This window comes from Sesamum indicum, linkage group LG9 (genome assembly GCF_000512975.1).
Source record: "Sesamum indicum cultivar Zhongzhi No. 13 linkage group LG9, S_indicum_v1.0, whole genome shotgun sequence".
Lineage (NCBI taxonomy): Eukaryota > Viridiplantae > Streptophyta > Magnoliopsida > Lamiales > Pedaliaceae > Sesamum > Sesamum indicum.
This window is the reverse complement of record NC_026153.1, coordinates 2,487,484-2,505,329: the sequence shown is the minus strand read 5'-3', so window position 1 is coordinate 2,505,329 and position 17,846 is coordinate 2,487,484. Positions and strand designations below refer to the sequence as shown.

At 31.8% G+C, this 17,846-nt stretch overlaps 3 protein-coding genes across 5 annotated transcripts in view; 2 read left to right on the top strand and 1 right to left on the bottom strand.

Moving 5' to 3' along the window:
* The window catches only part of LOC105170333 (tRNA-splicing endonuclease subunit Sen2-2), a gene marked incomplete in the record, with an annotated part of 2,718 nt that extends 1,320 nt beyond the window's left edge, over positions 1–1,398 (bottom strand). The window contains 2 exon segments of the mRNA XM_011091054.2: positions 1–50; positions 1,197–1,398. Of these exon segments, the coding sequence (XP_011089356.1) occupies positions 1–12 (12 nt within the window).
* Positions 9,082–10,219, top strand: LOC105170332 (LOB domain-containing protein 1). Its single transcript, XM_011091053.2, has 2 exons — positions 9,082–9,372; positions 9,702–10,219. Exons 1-2 carry the CDS (start codon positions 9,142–9,144, stop codon positions 10,056–10,058), a joined length of 588 nt encoding a protein of 195 aa, XP_011089355.1. The 5' UTR covers positions 9,082–9,141; the 3' UTR covers positions 10,059–10,219.
* Positions 14,262–17,328, top strand: LOC105170331 (shewanella-like protein phosphatase 2). 3 transcript variants are annotated; one of them, XM_011091052.2, is made up of 2 exons: positions 14,262–15,750; positions 16,756–17,328. In XM_011091052.2, the coding sequence occupies exon 1, from the start codon at positions 14,422–14,424 to the stop codon at positions 15,634–15,636; it is 1,215 nt and encodes a 404-aa protein (XP_011089354.1). In that variant the 5' UTR covers positions 14,262–14,421; the 3' UTR covers positions 15,637–15,750; positions 16,756–17,328. The 3 variants fall into 3 exon arrangements, with proteins under 3 accessions (XP_011089354.1, XP_020552549.1, XP_011089353.1); XM_020696890.1 differs by having other exon boundaries at positions 14,262–15,952; positions 16,840–17,328; XM_011091051.2 differs by having other exon boundaries at positions 14,262–15,952.

Genomic DNA, 17,846 nt, shown 5'->3' with positions numbered 1-17,846 from the left:
CCTTGGTGCCATAATCTGCTTCACAGGATATGATAAGACCCTTTATGCTTCTGAAAATGCCAAAAGTGAAGAAAGTAAGCAAAATATAGTACAAGAACATTTTCTTTTCGTCCACCATGGATATAGAGCTTTGAGATAACCATGATTACCATAATTATCTCTTCAAAATATTTTCAAGAACACAGATAACCATATATCATGTAAAAATAGCAGACTTATAGTAAACGCCCACCATCTGTTATATTAAATTCAATAGGTAAAAAGATTTATGATAAATGCATTAAATAAACTTTTATACATAAGGCATGAATGCTGATAAAGGTAATTATCTTTTGTCAGACCACAAGAGAGCAACAAACTGCTGGTTAACTACAAATAGTATAGAATTGCAAATGACAGATGTATTAGCTATGGTGCGACAAAAACCCTGACATTGAAGCAAACCAGGCTTCATAGTAACTACAATGCAGGCACTAAGAACAAAGTTCTGTGTAGTTTACGTGAACCAGAAGAGAGCGAACTTTCCTATCGAAAATGACCAGTTTCAATAGGAAAATAGAAAATTAATTTCAGGAGAAAAGAATAAGGAACAAGAATTTAAATCTATTGATCCCGAAATAACATAATAAAAGAAAAGACTATCTTAACACATTATTTTCAATGGGATTGATCTAACACAACCAATTTTCAGGAGCACCATTACGTATATTTACCAACTTGAAAACAATATGTATCAGCCCAAAAGAGAATGAATGAAGGAGAAAAATCAACAAACTAACAGAAGTATTTGAGTGATCGTAGTAAAGTCATATCTGGCTTCTCTCCTTTGTCCTAGTAAAGTCACTAACTACAATCGCAAAGCCTCATAGGCACAAGAAATGATCGTCAATGACCATCTTGATTTAACTAAACGATACAAAATCCACCGACGCTGTAGTTCACAAGCACCAACTTAATTTCAAAACCAAGATAATATTATTAGAGGAATCCCGGAATTTGAAAGACACACAGCGCGGGAACTTCACAGTACACAAAAACGCCAAGAAATTAAATAAAAATGCAAAAGAAAAGCAAACAGTCGCTGCACAAATAGAAAAAAATTCTACATAAACGTCGCACTATGGACTCATTTATAAAATAAAAAAACTTCAACCCCAAAAGCATCCAATGAACACCAGCTGTTCGTATAAATGCACCTTAGAGTTTTGACTTTGAGCAGGGACCTCAGGAATGGCCGAATCCAAATGCGAACTCCAACCCCCTCCCCCTTCCAAGTTGAAATGCTGGTCGATACAAAGCGACGGGTAGTCCAATACACTCGCCGACACGGCGGCTCCGGGCGACAAGGCTGCGTGGTAGTAGATATACTATTCTGATATGAAAATGAAATAATTTAGACAACACATTATTCAGACAATAAATTAGATAAAATTATTTTTGCTTTGGACTTGGGCTTAGGTGGAAGTTTCATGGGCTGGGCCTACAGATATTCCACTGGGCTCAGTTCCATGAAGCCCAATATCAATCATCATTTCACTATATTATATAGTCATACTATGTCTTTTATTTTTAATTCTTGATACGATATAATTATTAATAAATAGTAACAAATCAACGATAATAATTACTTAGTGCCAATACACCATCAGTATTCATGCCTTACTAATTGACTACAGTGACAACTTTATGACAAATTTTTATAACTTAATATATATCATTAATGAATATTAAAATTATCACTTAATTATTCTTTTTTTGTGGTCAAGTGATTTTTCCGTAAGGCCGCCAGAACACGAAAATTATAGGCAAACGAAATAATTAATGAAACAAAAGTAATTGAGGAGTAGTGAAGTGGTGAAGTCCGGACCTAACTCAACTAGCCACCAAGACTTTGGAGAGACTGAGAAAAGACAGTTAACGGTTGATTAAGATATGTAGTTTGATGATAAGTAGTAATTAATAATTCAACCTCTACGTTAATTATTCAGACTTGTCCTCTCCTCCAATCCTAATTATTTAAATAACATTTCTTCATACTTCCAATTTGCAGTGTTGGAATCATCATTACTTTTTGGGAATATTAAAACCCATGTTTTTTCCACCAAACACTTTAATATACATGAGAAAATTCTACATTCTGTGAGGTTTGAGCTTAGGGGAATTGGTCATTAACCTTATCAAAATTCTAGTTTGGTTGTACACTTTAGTTGTCTTGTTGTTTATCACATTATTATCAAAATAATTATTGAAATTGTTGTTTCCCATAATCTGCTGATGAAAAACTTGAGTCGTTTGTTAGGCTCAAAGTGTAATCTCCCCAGCCAGAAGTTTAAAAAAAAAAAAATCGTTAGGATTTAATCAAGTCGAACAATATCTTGTAAAATGGACATCAATTCCACTGCATTTTGTATAATTGGAGTCTTCTATGGGAACAGAGCCGTCTCAAGTCTCTAGTTTAGGGAATGATGATATTGCCAAGCACCACCACCACATATTAGTTACAGACAAAAAATTTGAGTGACTTATGAACTTTAAATCTAACTGTGATTCTTATAATTAGTCAATCACACGCGAAAAGAAATACTATATTGGTCGTCCTATTTTTTTCTTTTTAATTATATAAAGAATAATAATTTAAATGTCTTATCTATTTGCACTTTGTTATTGCTTCAATCCATCCCATTTTCCTTCATTGGCTTCAAATCCACCAAAAAAAAATTACTGTTGGTCTAATTACATAAATATTATTTACTTTTTGCAAAATTGTAAGTATCATTTTTTAGGGGTCAATAATAATTTATCTGAAAGGGTATACTTATAAGTTTTTGTCTCCAAGAAAGTATTAATGTAAATTGGGGTGTACTTATCATTTTATAAAAGGCATAATATGTTTATAATTAGGTCTAATTTTAATGAATGTTGACTTAATTTTCCCAATAAAAAAACAAACCATTTAATGGGCCTATTTAGTTTGGATTGAATTTTTTATTTAAAAAATTTATTATATTTTTGTTATTTTGTTTAATATACACATGTGCATGTATAAAATTATTCGTTAAATAAAATAAATAATTTAGTTTTTAAATAAGTAGACGTGTATATACTAAATGGAACAAAAATTCTAACAAACTTTAAAATACAAAATTCAATCGATATTTCTGCAAAGTCTCATTCTTGCTGACTCAAGAATTGGATTATTCAAACCACATTCAATAGCTATATATTAATTAATGAGAATGGGCAGATGAGAGAGTCGTGATACGTGACTGCGACGTAATAATTCCACAAAGAAAAAGGTTTGATTTTTCATGTGTTATTGAACCCAATGTTGGCTCTAATTAGTTGAGCATTGATTGTGAAAAGTGTTTGTGTTCGAGATCAATTTTTAAAATTACCCTTTCATCAAAATTCATAATCAATAAATTTTTGAAAGATGACGAAGAGGGTCTGTTTGTATAAGTTCGAATTGTTTGTATTTGAATTATGAATTTATGCACGTAGACCTTTGTGCGGTAATATTTATGAAGATCTATAATTGACTTATGGAATTAACAACGGATCATAATATTTACAAGTAAACGAGTAATATAGTTAGATATCTTACAATAACTGACTCAATCATTTAAAGTAAACATAGACTTAGAGTTTATAGTCAGTTTTTCTCAACGTGTCAGTTATACAGTTTTTTATGTATATTTTGATTGTCGATCGATGATAATAATTGAAATCAAAATTATTTAAATTTTGTTCGGTAAAAAAGAATATATCTTGGTTTAAAACAAATATATATATATACACACACGTGGTAACACGCGAAATGCATTTCCATTTTGAAATATGTATGCCAAAACAGTTTTGAAATGACAAGTGTTGCACATTTTGGATATGGACACAAATTAATTAGGTATGCAACTTAGGTGATAATGATGGTCAAGAATGTTTGGCCCAAGGGCATTCACAAAGTTCGTAATAAGTACTTATAATAAGCTTTTTTTTTAAAAAAAAAAAATAAAAATAGGAGAATATTTGTAAATATTTAAAATAAATTCTTATCAGTTTATTATCGCAAATAAGTTTTTTTTTTAAATTTTCAATATTTTAAAGTACTTAAATTAATTAATTTAAATAGAAAGATATGTAAACAGTTTTCTATTAATATTTGCAATTTAATTGATAGGGACTTGAGTTTTGTGGACCTACTTCTGCTTTTACAAGCTGCAAAATAAATGCACAAAAAGTGATCATTGTTATTACTTTGATTCTCATATTTGCTTGAAAATCAGAATTCCGTATAGATTTATTCTAAGGAATTTGAAATGATTTCTTCAAGTTTTAGATACAACCTCAATGTACATCAAATAACTCACAGCATTACAAAATTTGCTCCAAAAATACTCATATAACAAAACATGTGAAACATTAAAGTATTGGGTGGATAAGTACAGAATTAATAAAATATACTAAGAAATATTATCAAATTAGTCGAGTTCAACTCGTGTTTGATCTAATGAAAGCTCGTTCGGGTTCGAGTAGATCGACAATCAATTCAAGCATAAATTTTGAAATTTGATAATAATTCAAATAAACTTAAATAGTGATGGGCTCGGCTCGGCTCGCATTATTTACAGCCGTACGTACATATAAACTTGCATGGGAAGTTTATGTAATTTTCAATGAGAAAAGGGTGGAAATGTATATATTCCATAATTATGGAAAAGGTGTTAGAGTGAGGTTTAAGTGCTATAATCTGGTGTAGTATTGGACATGACATCCCCGTTCTGAATATAAAAAATAAAAAGAAAAAGATTACAGGTTTTGAATACGTTTTGGATTTTTTTTATAATTTCAAAAAAAAAAATAGGGTGACTTTAGGAAAAAAGAGTTTTGGGCATAATAATAATAATAATAATAATAATAATAAAAAGAATTAATTCAGTCAAACTAAAAGTTTAGGTGAAAAAATTCGAGAAATACTCATGATAATTTAACTAATTTGGATGATTAAAATATTTTCTATCTACTTTTTAAAATAAATTTATATTTTGTCTTCATATTTTTCATATTGCATATTTTAATTTTAGGAGAAATTGATAATATTAAATAAAAAATATATATTATATATAGTTGTGTTAGTGCTGTATTGTATTTTAATTTTTTAAAATTTTTTTGTATCATCATATCCGTATCATATTGTATTCGTGTCCGTTTCCATATGTCACAATCAGAGTGTCAAGAAAAGTGTATTAATGGGTAGGAAGTAGAATGTTTGACCAATTAATTACGCCATAATTATGCCCAGTCCTATACGGTACTTGACAACATTTATACATACACCTAGCTTTCACTATCCCACTACTAACACACCAGTTGAAGTATACTACTCCTTATTTATTATTTTTATTTTTATTTTCTCTTTTTGGAATATTTGAATTTTCATTTTTCTGTCTAGCTTGCTGGAAATCTTCCAATGGACCTATTTTTCAATGTTAAGCTTTTTTCTTTCTAGCTTGCTGGAAATTTTCCAATGGACCTATTTTTCAATGTTAAGCTTAAGTTGCTTCCCAGGTGTCTTCTAGAAATTTTAATTTGGTTTTATTTTATTATTTCCATATATTATCACTTCTTCATAATCTATACTGCTACAGAAGAAAATTTTTTGATCGTACCAATTTTAGACTGCCCAATTTTATTTCTTCTTTTTGAAAATATTTGGTCATATTAATAATTTATTATTATTATTTTTTATAATTATTAATATTTTTTTATTATTCATCAAAAATAATATTTTTGTCACACACACTTCATTTTTCAAAATGTGGTCATTTTAGTAAAAATAAAATAAAAAATTTCCCATGTAATATCTCTGCTTTTGCCAAGTATTCATTAATTGCAATGTTAATAGCTGAAAATTAATGAATATATTTTTCACAATTTAAAGTAATTAAAAAGAATAACTCCAAATATATATCTGAAAACTAAAAATAAAAAGCTTACAACTGTATTTGTTTTTTGGCAGGTTCACATGCAAGATGAAGAAATATTGAAGACCTGATCAAACTGCTTCGACTGTAAAGTCAAGAAAGGATAGCAAGTTTACATGGAAACTCTTGAATAAGTGGGATTAATTAGAGTGAGATTTTTTCTTTTTTTTTTTACATAATGATATTTTTCCAACTTGGGACAACATTTTTTTCAAAGTTAGAACAAAACTTGGAAATTTTGTGTCATTTGCTTGGATCTAAGTAAGAAGAGTCAAGAAATAGAATCATGACTATTGTGTGTGTGTATATATATATATAATTAGGTTTATGTTTATATATGTTTTTTTATATTAAACATAGGAAAGCGATGGATACTGTATTACTCAAATCATACAAAAAATTTTTTAACTTGTTAGTTTTGGTTATAAAGAGGAAAAATAGAGATAACACCCCACAAACCCTCTAAGGAGGATTGCGCCTGTGTTATGAATGTCGTGAGGATTTTTACAGTTAATATACTATAAAAAAAATCAAAACTTGACCACATGAAGCAATCAACGTTCAAGTTAGAACATTACGTAGAAATTTAAATCCACATTTACTTCACAAATTAAATCCTTAATTTATTTAGAAAAAGTGGGATTTTTACGAGTTGATGAATAGTAAGTACACTCTTTAAAACTTCGACTCTAATCATCGTCATAAAACAGAAGAGCCTCTAAGAATTATAAGTTGCTTACAAGGATTCTTTAGAAATAGTCCTCGGATCAATGAAAAAAAATTAAATATGAAATTTTCTAATGAAAAAAATATCATGTACTTACAAAATGTATCATAAGGACTGATATAAAAAAAATGATATATAATTAGTTTTATATGATAATATTTATTTTATATTCATTCAAAGTCTTGTAAATCTATATAAATATTAATGAAATTGAAATAGGTAAAAATGATTTTATTTTTTTTTAATATAGATGTAGATAAGTGCAAACCAAAAAAAAAAAAAAAATGAAGGAAACAACAAAAGCAAATAAGTGAATGTGCGGTGCGGAAGCGGCTGACCGAACTGCCCATCCATGACCATGACCATGACCATGATGATGCCCCACGTTACGAGTCCTCCCTTCTAATTACATTACATGATTGAAACCGACACGTACGCCAATGGTGGTTGGGGGAGTAGGAAAACTGCACTTGTCTTCCATTTTGGTTGCACACCATCTGCCATAATTACCCCCACATTCTCAATTACTATAATATTCCATGTTTGTACATAATTTGTATTTTTATTATATGTATTTTAATTAAATAATTAATTGATTAAAATTGATAGAAAATGAATTAATCTGAAATAATCATAAAATTTAGAAAAAAAAATATGATGAAAAATTTAAAGAAATGATGGAAAAATAAGTACATTTTAAGGGTATTTTAGTCTTTAATATATTTTCAATCGAAAATAGTTATTAAAATCAACAATAGTTATTACAGATTTTTTCATTTAATTAGCACTAGCAATTAGAGCACAATCGATGTGTGTGCTAATTTTATTTTTTTTATTATATTTATTTAATTGAATAAAAAAAGAAGATAAATGAAAAATTGATCAAAGTTATTAAAATAAATGAACTTTAAATATGTACGAACATAAAATTCTTGATGAAATTAATTAATCAAAATATTTGGTTATTTTTTAAGCAATTAAATATAATTAAGGGAATTTTTTATAATTCATATTGTATCACTCTTTATTCCAAAGTTCTGAGCCATAACAGATAGTATAGAACTATACATGTTATGTTATGGTAATTGGGTAATTATGGTTCAACTTCTATGTTCAGTGGTTATATAATTGTTATTTTTTATGAATATAATCATATGATAAATATATTTAATTCGTCTAAAATACGATGAAATTAGAATTTTCCATATATTAAAATGGAAATCATGAGTTGTATTAGTAAAACCAATCGGATTAAGATCCAAAAGAGTTGGAGAAGTTTTAATCAAATGTGGGGACACACCTAATCCGAGGGCTAGAAATTCTCCTTAGGGTTAGAAAAGTTGGTGGAAAATTAAATAAAAAGAGTGAGTCATGTACTTTACTAGTTTTGATTTCCACATATGTTATCCGTATTTTCTCTCTCTTTTTTTTTTAAAAAAATAAAAAGAATATTTATTATTTTTTCAAGTGGAATTTCACTTCTAGATTTTTGCTTCATATCTACTCTAGTTTTCTTCATCAGTTCTTGTGGGGTTTTCTTGATAGATCCAGAAAATTAAATCCACGCCCCCAAAACTTTAATCTAATTACAAATATATTTATATTAAATTAAAAATTATAATTATATTACTAATACAATAGAACAAGTATAAAAGTACTTAAATTTTCCTACAGAAAGAAAACAGAACAAATATTAAATAAAATTTTACAATACCATAAAAATGTCCAAAATAGATAATGACATATGACACCCATTTTGTTTATTTTCTCTGTCTTTTTATATCGTTTCGCCCATGTCGTCATATTTAAATGTTTTTTCATCAATTTATTATCGACAATCTTTACTTTAAAGTAGTTTGATACCAACAAAATGATTAGGGATGCACTGGCTGAAGTTCAATTTAAAATACAATTTAGTCCAGAAAAATAATTAAATTATCATTAGAATTTTATGGAGATTTTTTGAAATATCACATGTCAAAATTTGCAAACATCTTAACAAATGAAATTACATGTAAAAATATAACAAATTTCAAGATATGTAACTATAATTTTTTAATCTAATAAAAATGTATTTATAATTAGGACAAATTGAATATCCTGACGAGGTGAAATAGTTCGAGGATATGCAACGAACCAAAACTAGTTGTAATTAAGGGAAAATTCTAGTATGAACTCGGCTGATCGAACTTGAACTAATCATATGGTAAGTGTAATAAACATACATTGGGATTGATGTATAGTTAAAAAAAAAAAAAACGAACAATCACACATGTGATACACGGCCAAGAATTTTCCTTGAATTGATTTCAAAGATAACGGCTGTGTCTCTGCTCTGCTGTGCTGCCTATAAATACACTTAACCTCAGTACACCTCTCTTCAATCTTGGTCTTCTTCTTCCTAAATAGACGACGACATCGTAGTTCTAGTTAATGAATATGGAGGGAAACGAGGTGGCGAGAGTGAGCAGCACCCAGACCCAGTCGTCGACATCTTCCTCCTCTGCAGCGGTGGTGATGAGCCCTTGCGCCGCCTGTAAGATTCTACGGCGACGATGCGTGGAGAAATGCGTCTTGGCTCCTTACTTTCCTCCCACTGATCCACTCAAGTTCACCACCGCTCATCGTGTGTTTGGCGCCAGCAATATAATCAAGTTGTTGCAGGTATATTAATTGATTGACGTTATTGATTATGTACAACTGCAGAAGGACAATGTAATAACTGCTCTCACTCATCATCCTCATTTCATAAATCACTTAATGCTCTGGATTTTGATAAGCCCTCAAATCCAACTAACTCAGCTTTGCATCCCACCCTACCCTTGCTTCCTACTCTCATCTAACTCATAAGATCATATTCTATATCTTTTTTTAATTATTTAATTTTTTAAAATTAAAAATTTGAAAAAATTAAGTATATTTATAGATATTATTCTAGCCGGGACTTTATAAAAATTAAGAATTATTAATGTTTCTTATTCAATACTCTTCAGGAACTCCCAGAGGCACAAAGGGCTGATGCAGTGAGCAGCATGGTGTACGAGGCCAACGCAAGGCTACGAGACCCTGTCTACGGCTGTGCCGGTGCAATCTGCCAACTCCAAAACCAAGTGAATGAACTCCAACAACAACTCGCCAAGGCACAGGCACAGATTGCCAACATGCAAACACAAAACGCCCATCTCATGGCCCTCATTTGTGACGAAATGGCACAGTCGTCCCAAACGTTGCCCCAACACGACCAACAGTCGTTTGACGATTTCAACAGTAGTCCCCATAGTTACCAGAGCAACACTAGCTTCCTCGAAGAAAACAATTTTGAACTTCTCTGGGAGCCCCTCTGGACATGATGCTCGTTTTAAGATCGTATTGTCGACATGTATTGACAATTCGAAGATTTTATTATTGTTTAGTTTCTCGAATTCTTATTGTTTGACTTGAGTTTGATTTGATACCCATACATTTCATTCTCCTAGTTATAAGAAGAGGAGAAATATCGAGTATTTATGCACATCCTAAGTGATTCAGATATCGTAATTAATATAATATATATATAGTATAATAAGAAGATCAATAGATGGAGTATGGTTTTAGTTGTTATATTGTATTTCTAATCATTGTGTTAGAGAGGCAGAGATGAGACTAAGTGGTGCAGATTGAATTTTCTATAACAAATTTTATTTTATTTTATTTTGTATCTTATTTGATATATATTTTTTTCCAAATAAAATAAATTTTATATATCAAATAAAATAAAAAATATAATAATATTTAAAATAGAAATTTTAATTGGTGAGTGTTATCTTATTCTTATCATCTAAAAAGACGAGATGTCACTCTCTATGTCCCATAACTTGCCTTTGGTTCAAACTTGAGACATCTTTCTGGTTACCTAACTTTTTTTTTAATTAATGTTTTCTATCATATCACACATTAATCTTTTTCAACGAATCGATCCCTCCCAATTTCCATTTATTTTAGAGGCACAAGATAATTATTTCTTGAATTGATAAATACTATTGTTTGGAAATTCTATTTCAATCATAATTTTTAGAAACAATACTTAATATAAATAAATAAATATATATATATATATATTAACATTCATTCTCAAGATTTACAATATATATATATTTTCAGTTTTATGCAAAAAAATTATAAAAATAAAATGATTTGAATTAACAATATAAATATTAAAAATTAAAAGTGAAGTGAAGCAAGTCTTAGCTGAATAGAAAAAAAGAAAGACGATCTTAATTTTCTATTCGTTATATCATTCTATCACTTTCTTATACAATAATAATTAGGTCGATAGACAAAATCCTTGTTTTTTTTTTTTGACTTATTTCTTTGACTAGAATGCAAAAATATCCTTATGTATGACTATTCTTAAAAATTTTACTCAAAATTCATATCAAGAATTTGAGTTGTAACTATAAACGAACAAGATATTGTCTATTCAATAAAATCTCGTGTCTAAAATTCTTAACTATTCAATAGCTTGATACATATATAAATCAGTACTAATAAAATCGATGGTGAGCAACCAAAACTACACAAAAAAATCCATGAGACAAATTAAGGGTCAATAATAAAGGATGTGGAGTTAACATGGATTGTTTGTTTGCGGCTCTCTCAATCAACTTCCATTTGACTTTGCTCAACTTATGTTTCATCTTTTTACAATCAATGATTATTGCAAATTTCTCGCATTAGACTATATATTCATCTCTGAGAATACACATTTTAGTTTCTAAGATTCACTTATTAACTTACTAATTAAAAGAAAATAACCAAAAAAACAAGAATCATACAGCGCACGTGGACATGGGGGGTGCAAATCCAGCTCTGTCGGAGTCCAAATGATCATGTGGGTTGTGTTTGTTTCCCCATTTTTTCGACATGAACATGCTTTTATTTCAGCAGCTATACACACACACAGCTTGCCTCATTGCACTAATAACTAACATGTCCACTGCCCCTTGTCTAGCCGTCAAACATTTTTGTCTCTGCTCCAATAAAACAACGGCTGTAGATTCAATTAATCAGTCCATCGATGTGAGAATTATATTAATGAGTAAGTTATAAATATCTCGTAAATAATTTATATTCTAAGAGCATAATTTGATATGTGATAATAATTAAAATCAAAGTTATAGAAATATTTTTATTTCAAAAAAGGTAATAAATGATATACTGTACATATTTATTATTTTTTAATAAATTTAGGCCTTACACCCATATATTTATCTTTGGATATCAAGTTATGTGGAGGCAGTGCAAATTAATGAACTGTATTGTGTCATTATCTAAGTTGGAAGAATCCAACATTTGATACATAGTATTATTGGTGAGGGTAGACATTTTATACGATTGTAGGATATGATTTTAGTGTTACTGTAGTGATGAAATTCCTTTCTGAACAGTAATTATTTCACTAAAATATGAGACTCTTATAGAATATTGCTACTATAAAATAGAATACATTCTCATTAATTAGTCACAGTAATTTAGTTTATTTTATATAGTATAGTAATAATAATATAAAATGATGTAAGAATAGAATTTAAAAAATGAAAAATATAAAATTGCAAGACTAATTTAATAGTTTTAACTCATTAGAATAATTTAAAAAACACTAGTATCAACTCTACATGTGCAATACAACAATGTCAAATTTTGATTAAGCTAATTATAGTGAAAATAAAAATAATTCAAAATGAAGTTGTATTCATTTACAAGAAAGCCCAAACAACTAACAAGACCGAAAAGTAGCTTTTTTCCCGAATGTAGAGGCAATAATCTCGTTATGAAGCTCTCATCCTGGTCAGAAGCATAAGGTGGAATACAGGACTGATCAAAGTTATTAGTCGAACAAGCAAACAGACTTGATGGAGAAGGAACGCTATCGCAGCTGAACTTCTCTATCCCCATGTTTCACGTTTCTTTTTTCCAGCCTCTCTCAAACAGCTCAACATAAGTAGGTGGTCTCCCATCCTATCACAATTTGTGCAAGAAACAGTTTAAAATGTATGAACTCAAAGTAAAAGAATCAATAATATGTTTTACTTACTAATTTGAAACCGAACCACCCCTGTATACTGGTGTTGCAGTTGGTATGTTTGATCGACAGATCGCCTTGTTCTTCAGACTCACCACCTGGAAACTCTTGCCTGCCCATTCCAGTAGCATCCCGGCCCAATGCTCACTGGATATCCAGGACAACTTCTCCCCCTTTTTCCTGGCTAGATACAGAGTTCGTGTCATCCATGTACTTGCCTTTTGGTTGAATATTTTCATCAGGAGACATGGGCAGCTGGGCATCCCTGGGTGTTGCAGATGCTGACGGCACGTTGGTACTGGCAATGATGGAACAACTACATTGAAAGCTGCATAGCTGGAGCAGTTGGAGCAGGAGAGGCAGATTCAACGGCATATTGATTCAACATTTCATTTTTAGAAATCAAGTTTGTTGCAGAAATAATAACAGGTTTATGCCTCTGGATAATGGACTGCGGCAGACCATGATTCAGGTTCGAAAATAAGGCTGTTGTCTGAAAACATTTCCTAAAAATTTTTGAAACCAAACACATTTCCCCCTAAATGGCGGCAATTTAGTTTGTTCTAATGATTTCAACATTGTTTTTATATTTTGCTAGTCATAGAAGAGCTGATTATGTTTTTTGTCTACCAAAGACAACAACATAAGAGCTTTCAGTTATACATGCAACACAATAACAATGTACACATTGGTGGAATCAGTCAGAAGGAGAGTAATAAACAAGGCCAAAGACAGCATATAAGGGCTCTTTAATCATGCATACCATAGATTCATATTCTACACGTTTATTAGCTATGGAGGAATCATTAACCTTCCTCCAAAAAATTGTCTACCACCATCCTAACTTTGTTATGCGCGTGCACAAAACAAGGACAACGAAATGAAAAAATCATTTCAGTGAACCAATACTATTTACTTCTTATGCAATTCACTCCTCTACAGTGTAATTAGTAATTCATTTTTTGTATGCTAATTCTTGTCTTACCTCTACTTATTTATTTAAAACCCTACATACTAAATTACATTCTTCCTTTGCCATCAACACAATAAATGTTATATATATATATATAATGACAATTATCACCTATACTATATAAAAAGAATATCTTTTGATATCACAAACGGCAGTTATAACATCATAACATTAATTTTATTATTATGCCTATAATACTCATTAGTTTATTTTCTCTTTTTCTTCTCTTTGTTTATTTCTTTTCTTTTTAAAAATAAAATATGATTTATTGATTTATATATAATTTTTTTATTTATAATATATTTTAAAATATAAAATATTATTTATTATATACATACAAAAACTAAGTGTCACGACAACTAGTGCTAAAAATAAATACGAACACAACTTTTTATTCAAAAGGTGGGTACCTATTTTCTTTTATTTAGATAGTTTTTTACTCATTTGCCGTTCCCCATTAGGTAAAATGCCATTAACCCATTGTGAAATTTTTTTAAAAATATTTTTCAATTGAAAAGTCTAAGATATTTCCCTTGTTGGAAGATGGTTTGCACAGCAAATCAAGAACAAAATCCCAGCTCCCTTCTTCCTCGTCACTCCTCCCCCATTTGCCGAAACCTCCGAAATACACCTCCGCTGCAGAAATTCTGACAAGTAATACGGGTGAAGAAGTAGAAAAATGGCAAATACGGAGCCTCCAAGCAGCAGCAACTCGGCTGTCGACTGCGGAACTGTCCCTTCCCTCGTTTCCTCCTTCATTGACACTTTCGTCGATTTCTCCGTCAGCGGCGGCCTTTTCTTGCCTCCAGACCCGGACCCGATTAAGGACAGTAATAGTCCGTTGCAAACTGTATTTGATCAGCCCACACGTCTCATTGCCATCGGTGACCTCCACGGAGACCTTCCCAAGGCCAAGAAGGCCTTGAGGCTCGCCGGTTTGATCGGTCCAGAGGATCGCTGGTCTGGCGGCTCCACCACCGTTGTTCAGGTTGGTGATATTTTTGATCGAGGGGGAGATGAGATTAAGTTGCTGTATTTCTTCGAGAAATTGAAGAGGGAGGCTGCCAAATCTGGTGGTCTGGTTATTACCATGAATGGGAATCATGAAATCATGAATGTGGATGGGGACTTCCGGTATGTGACCCCGGAGGGTCTCAGGGAGTTCGAGAATTGGGGAGTGTGGCAATGTGTTGGGAATTCTATGAAGAAGAGGTGTGATGGGATGGATGAAAATGTTGTGGTTAAGGATTTATTTGATGGCGTGCCTGATGAGTTTCCGAGGATTAATAAGGAGTTTCAGAATGGAGCTAGGGCTCGTTTTGCTGCTCTGAGGCCTAGTGGCTTGATTGCAAATAGATTCTTGTCGAAAAACCAGACAGTTGTTGTAGTGGGGGACTCAGTTTTTGCTCATGGTGGGTTGTTGCAGAAACACGTTCTTTATGGCTTGGAACGTGTGAATGAGGAGGTTAGGGATTGGATTCGCGGGGTGAAGGAGAAGGTAGCCAATCAGTTGGTGAGGGGAAGGAACTCCATTGTTTGGCTGAGAAGCTTCTCGCATGAGTTGGCCAAGGACTGTGATTGTTCGATGCTTGAGCACGTGCTTGAGACTATTCCTGGGGTGAAGAGGATGATCATGGGGCATACAATTCAGTCTGATGGTATTAATGCTATTTGTGGCAACCGTGCAATAAGGGTTGATGTGGGAATGTCTAAGTTATGTGGTGATAAATTTCCAGAGGTTTTGGAGATCAATGAACATTCTGAACTCAGGGTTTTGACATCCAATCCTCTGTACTTTAAAGGATATGAGGCTCCTAGGCATGCCAGTAAGAACAATGGGCTTGGATCATTGATTCCTGAAGAAAGAGCAAGGCAAGTCGAGGTGAATGCTTGAGTGTTGATGGGTTATTGGGATATCCTTTCGTATTTGAAAGAATACAAGGAGTCATTTCATGGCAATAAGAAGGGTGGGCTTGATTCAGTCCCTGAAGTTGCTAGGCAAACTCAGGTGAATGCTTGAGTATTGATCTGTTTAAATGCCTCAAGTTCGTCAAGGTTTACTAATTCTTGGAGTTGTTACTCCTTTCAATTGACCTAATTGCCAAAATAGTCACAGGCAAAGGTGATCAGAAAATTGTTAGATACCTTTAATCATGAACGGTGACATTGTTCAGTTGTTAAACAGCTCTGACCCTTGTGATTACATACAAGTGAGTCTCTATTTCTGCCCGGGTTTTTGTTGGTTATATGTTCAAAGGTTTGGCTTAATTATTTGCTGCTGAACTAATTTTGTTTTCCACATATTTTTTGGTTGCATCCCGTATATTTCCATCTCTCAGAATGCACAAATGCTATGCACAATTTGCATTTCACTTGAAGTTTGTAATCAAGCTTGTGTAATAATGCCAGAATTATTGAGGTTTCACAGCTGATAGAAAACTATAGGACCGTAGCATTGCACTGGTTATGGTACTTTTCCTAAGGCAATGTTTAGTATGTGAACAATAGATGGCTTAAAGACCTCTTACTTTGCTGATTATGTTCATGATTTTTGTATAGGGTATTCATGATCTTCTCAGCTTCATATGGTTTACTGTTTTGAAAACTTCTACCTTTGTCGCCATCTAAGTTTTTTATCATGCAATACTTTCTTATCTAAAGCCTACCCAACTGTATCTTTCGACTTTAAAAATTATGAGCTATGATTCTCATATATATATATATATATCACTTAAATTACAATTGAAAGTTAGATTGCCATAAAGCCAAGATAGCTTTATGGTTAGTCTAACAGATTTTCCAGGAGTTTGCAGTTGAGATATGCTATGATATAATAAGTAAAAATGGAGATATGGTGCTCTGTGACATATCCTGGAAATTCTTGTCCATTCTTTTTGGGTAGTTTTTCTGCTGCTTTGCATTGTTGAATCAGTAGTTGTGGGAATGATTGTACAATTATGATTTGATAGATGCTTTGAGTAACTCATTACTGATGCTTTGAAACGGATTACAGAGCATAAAGAGGATAAAAAGTGTGGATTAGGAAGTCAAGCTTATAATCCTGAAGGAGCTAAGGGAGTTTTTGGGTTATGTGCAGCAACTGTCTGGACAACTTGAGTAACCGAATTTCTATGGGGCAGATGGACTCTGATTTGCTCAATGGAATTAAAGTAGCTGCATCATGTCCTGCATGAGTTTATTATGAATAGGTTGTTGAAAAACCAGACAATTGCAGTTGTCTGAGTTCCTATATTTGTGTGCTGTGAATTTGTCTTAAATAAGTTTTTCTGTGAATTTGGAGCTTCTGAATGAAGGGTGAAGGAAATTGACGTGGAGGAGGAGCTCGTCTGGCACAATCTTGGAGACCCTTAACCAAATGTAAAGAAGGTTAAGGGTCTAAAGATACAGTACTACCAGGATGATGATTATGTTGTTGAATGTTGATGATGTTCATGTGGGGATGGAGTAGGTAGGCGTGGGAGGAGGTCTTATACTGAGAGTTAGAAGATAATTTACTCTTGGTCTGTGTGCTTGTGGGGAAAAAATGAATTGCATTCAAAGACTGTATGTGTGCGTTTTTTGTTCATCAATCAAAAAGAATTTCTTAATACTAGTATTTACTGCTCTCTATTTTTCTTTTTCCTTTTTTTTGGGTGGGGGCATATGAAAGTTATCAAAATTATTTAGATTTTTACTTTCTTTCGATAAGCTCTCAAGTACGGGTCAATTACCAAAAAGAATTAAGATATTCAAGTTCAACTCGAGTTTTGTTTGGTTAAAATCTTTTCGAGCATAAATATTTGGTCACTGTATTGACCTTTTGAACGAGACATTATACCTCTTTGCGAAAATATTAAAATTATTAACGATTTAGCACAAAATGGTTAGTATTACCTTCAATTAGTCCAGTTTAATCCATCCCAACCCTTTGTACTATCATAAGTATCAGTTTGTTATTGGATCGGAGTATGCTGCCTCTTCCTATGCATATATTATATATACCAAGAAGTTCCGCCTACCCGCCACCACCATTGCAAAGTTGGATCCAAAGTTTGATATTCCATAGGCAAGAAAGAACGCCAGGTAAATAATACACGCATCATT

What these genes read in the sequence shown, in the direction of transcription:
- LOC105170332 (XM_011091053.2), top strand. Translation starts at nt 9,142, where the DNA reads ATGAATATGGAGGGAAACGAGGTGGCGAGAGTGAGCAGCACCCAGACC. An exon ending in ATATAATCAAGTTGTTGCAG is followed by an intron (nt 9,373 to 9,701) that starts GTATATTAATTG and finishes AATACTCTTCAG; the next exon opens with GAACTCCCAGAGGCACAAAG.
- LOC105170331 (XM_011091052.2), top strand. Translation starts at nt 14,422, where the DNA reads ATGGCAAATACGGAGCCTCCAAGCAGCAGCAACTCGGCTGTCGACTGC.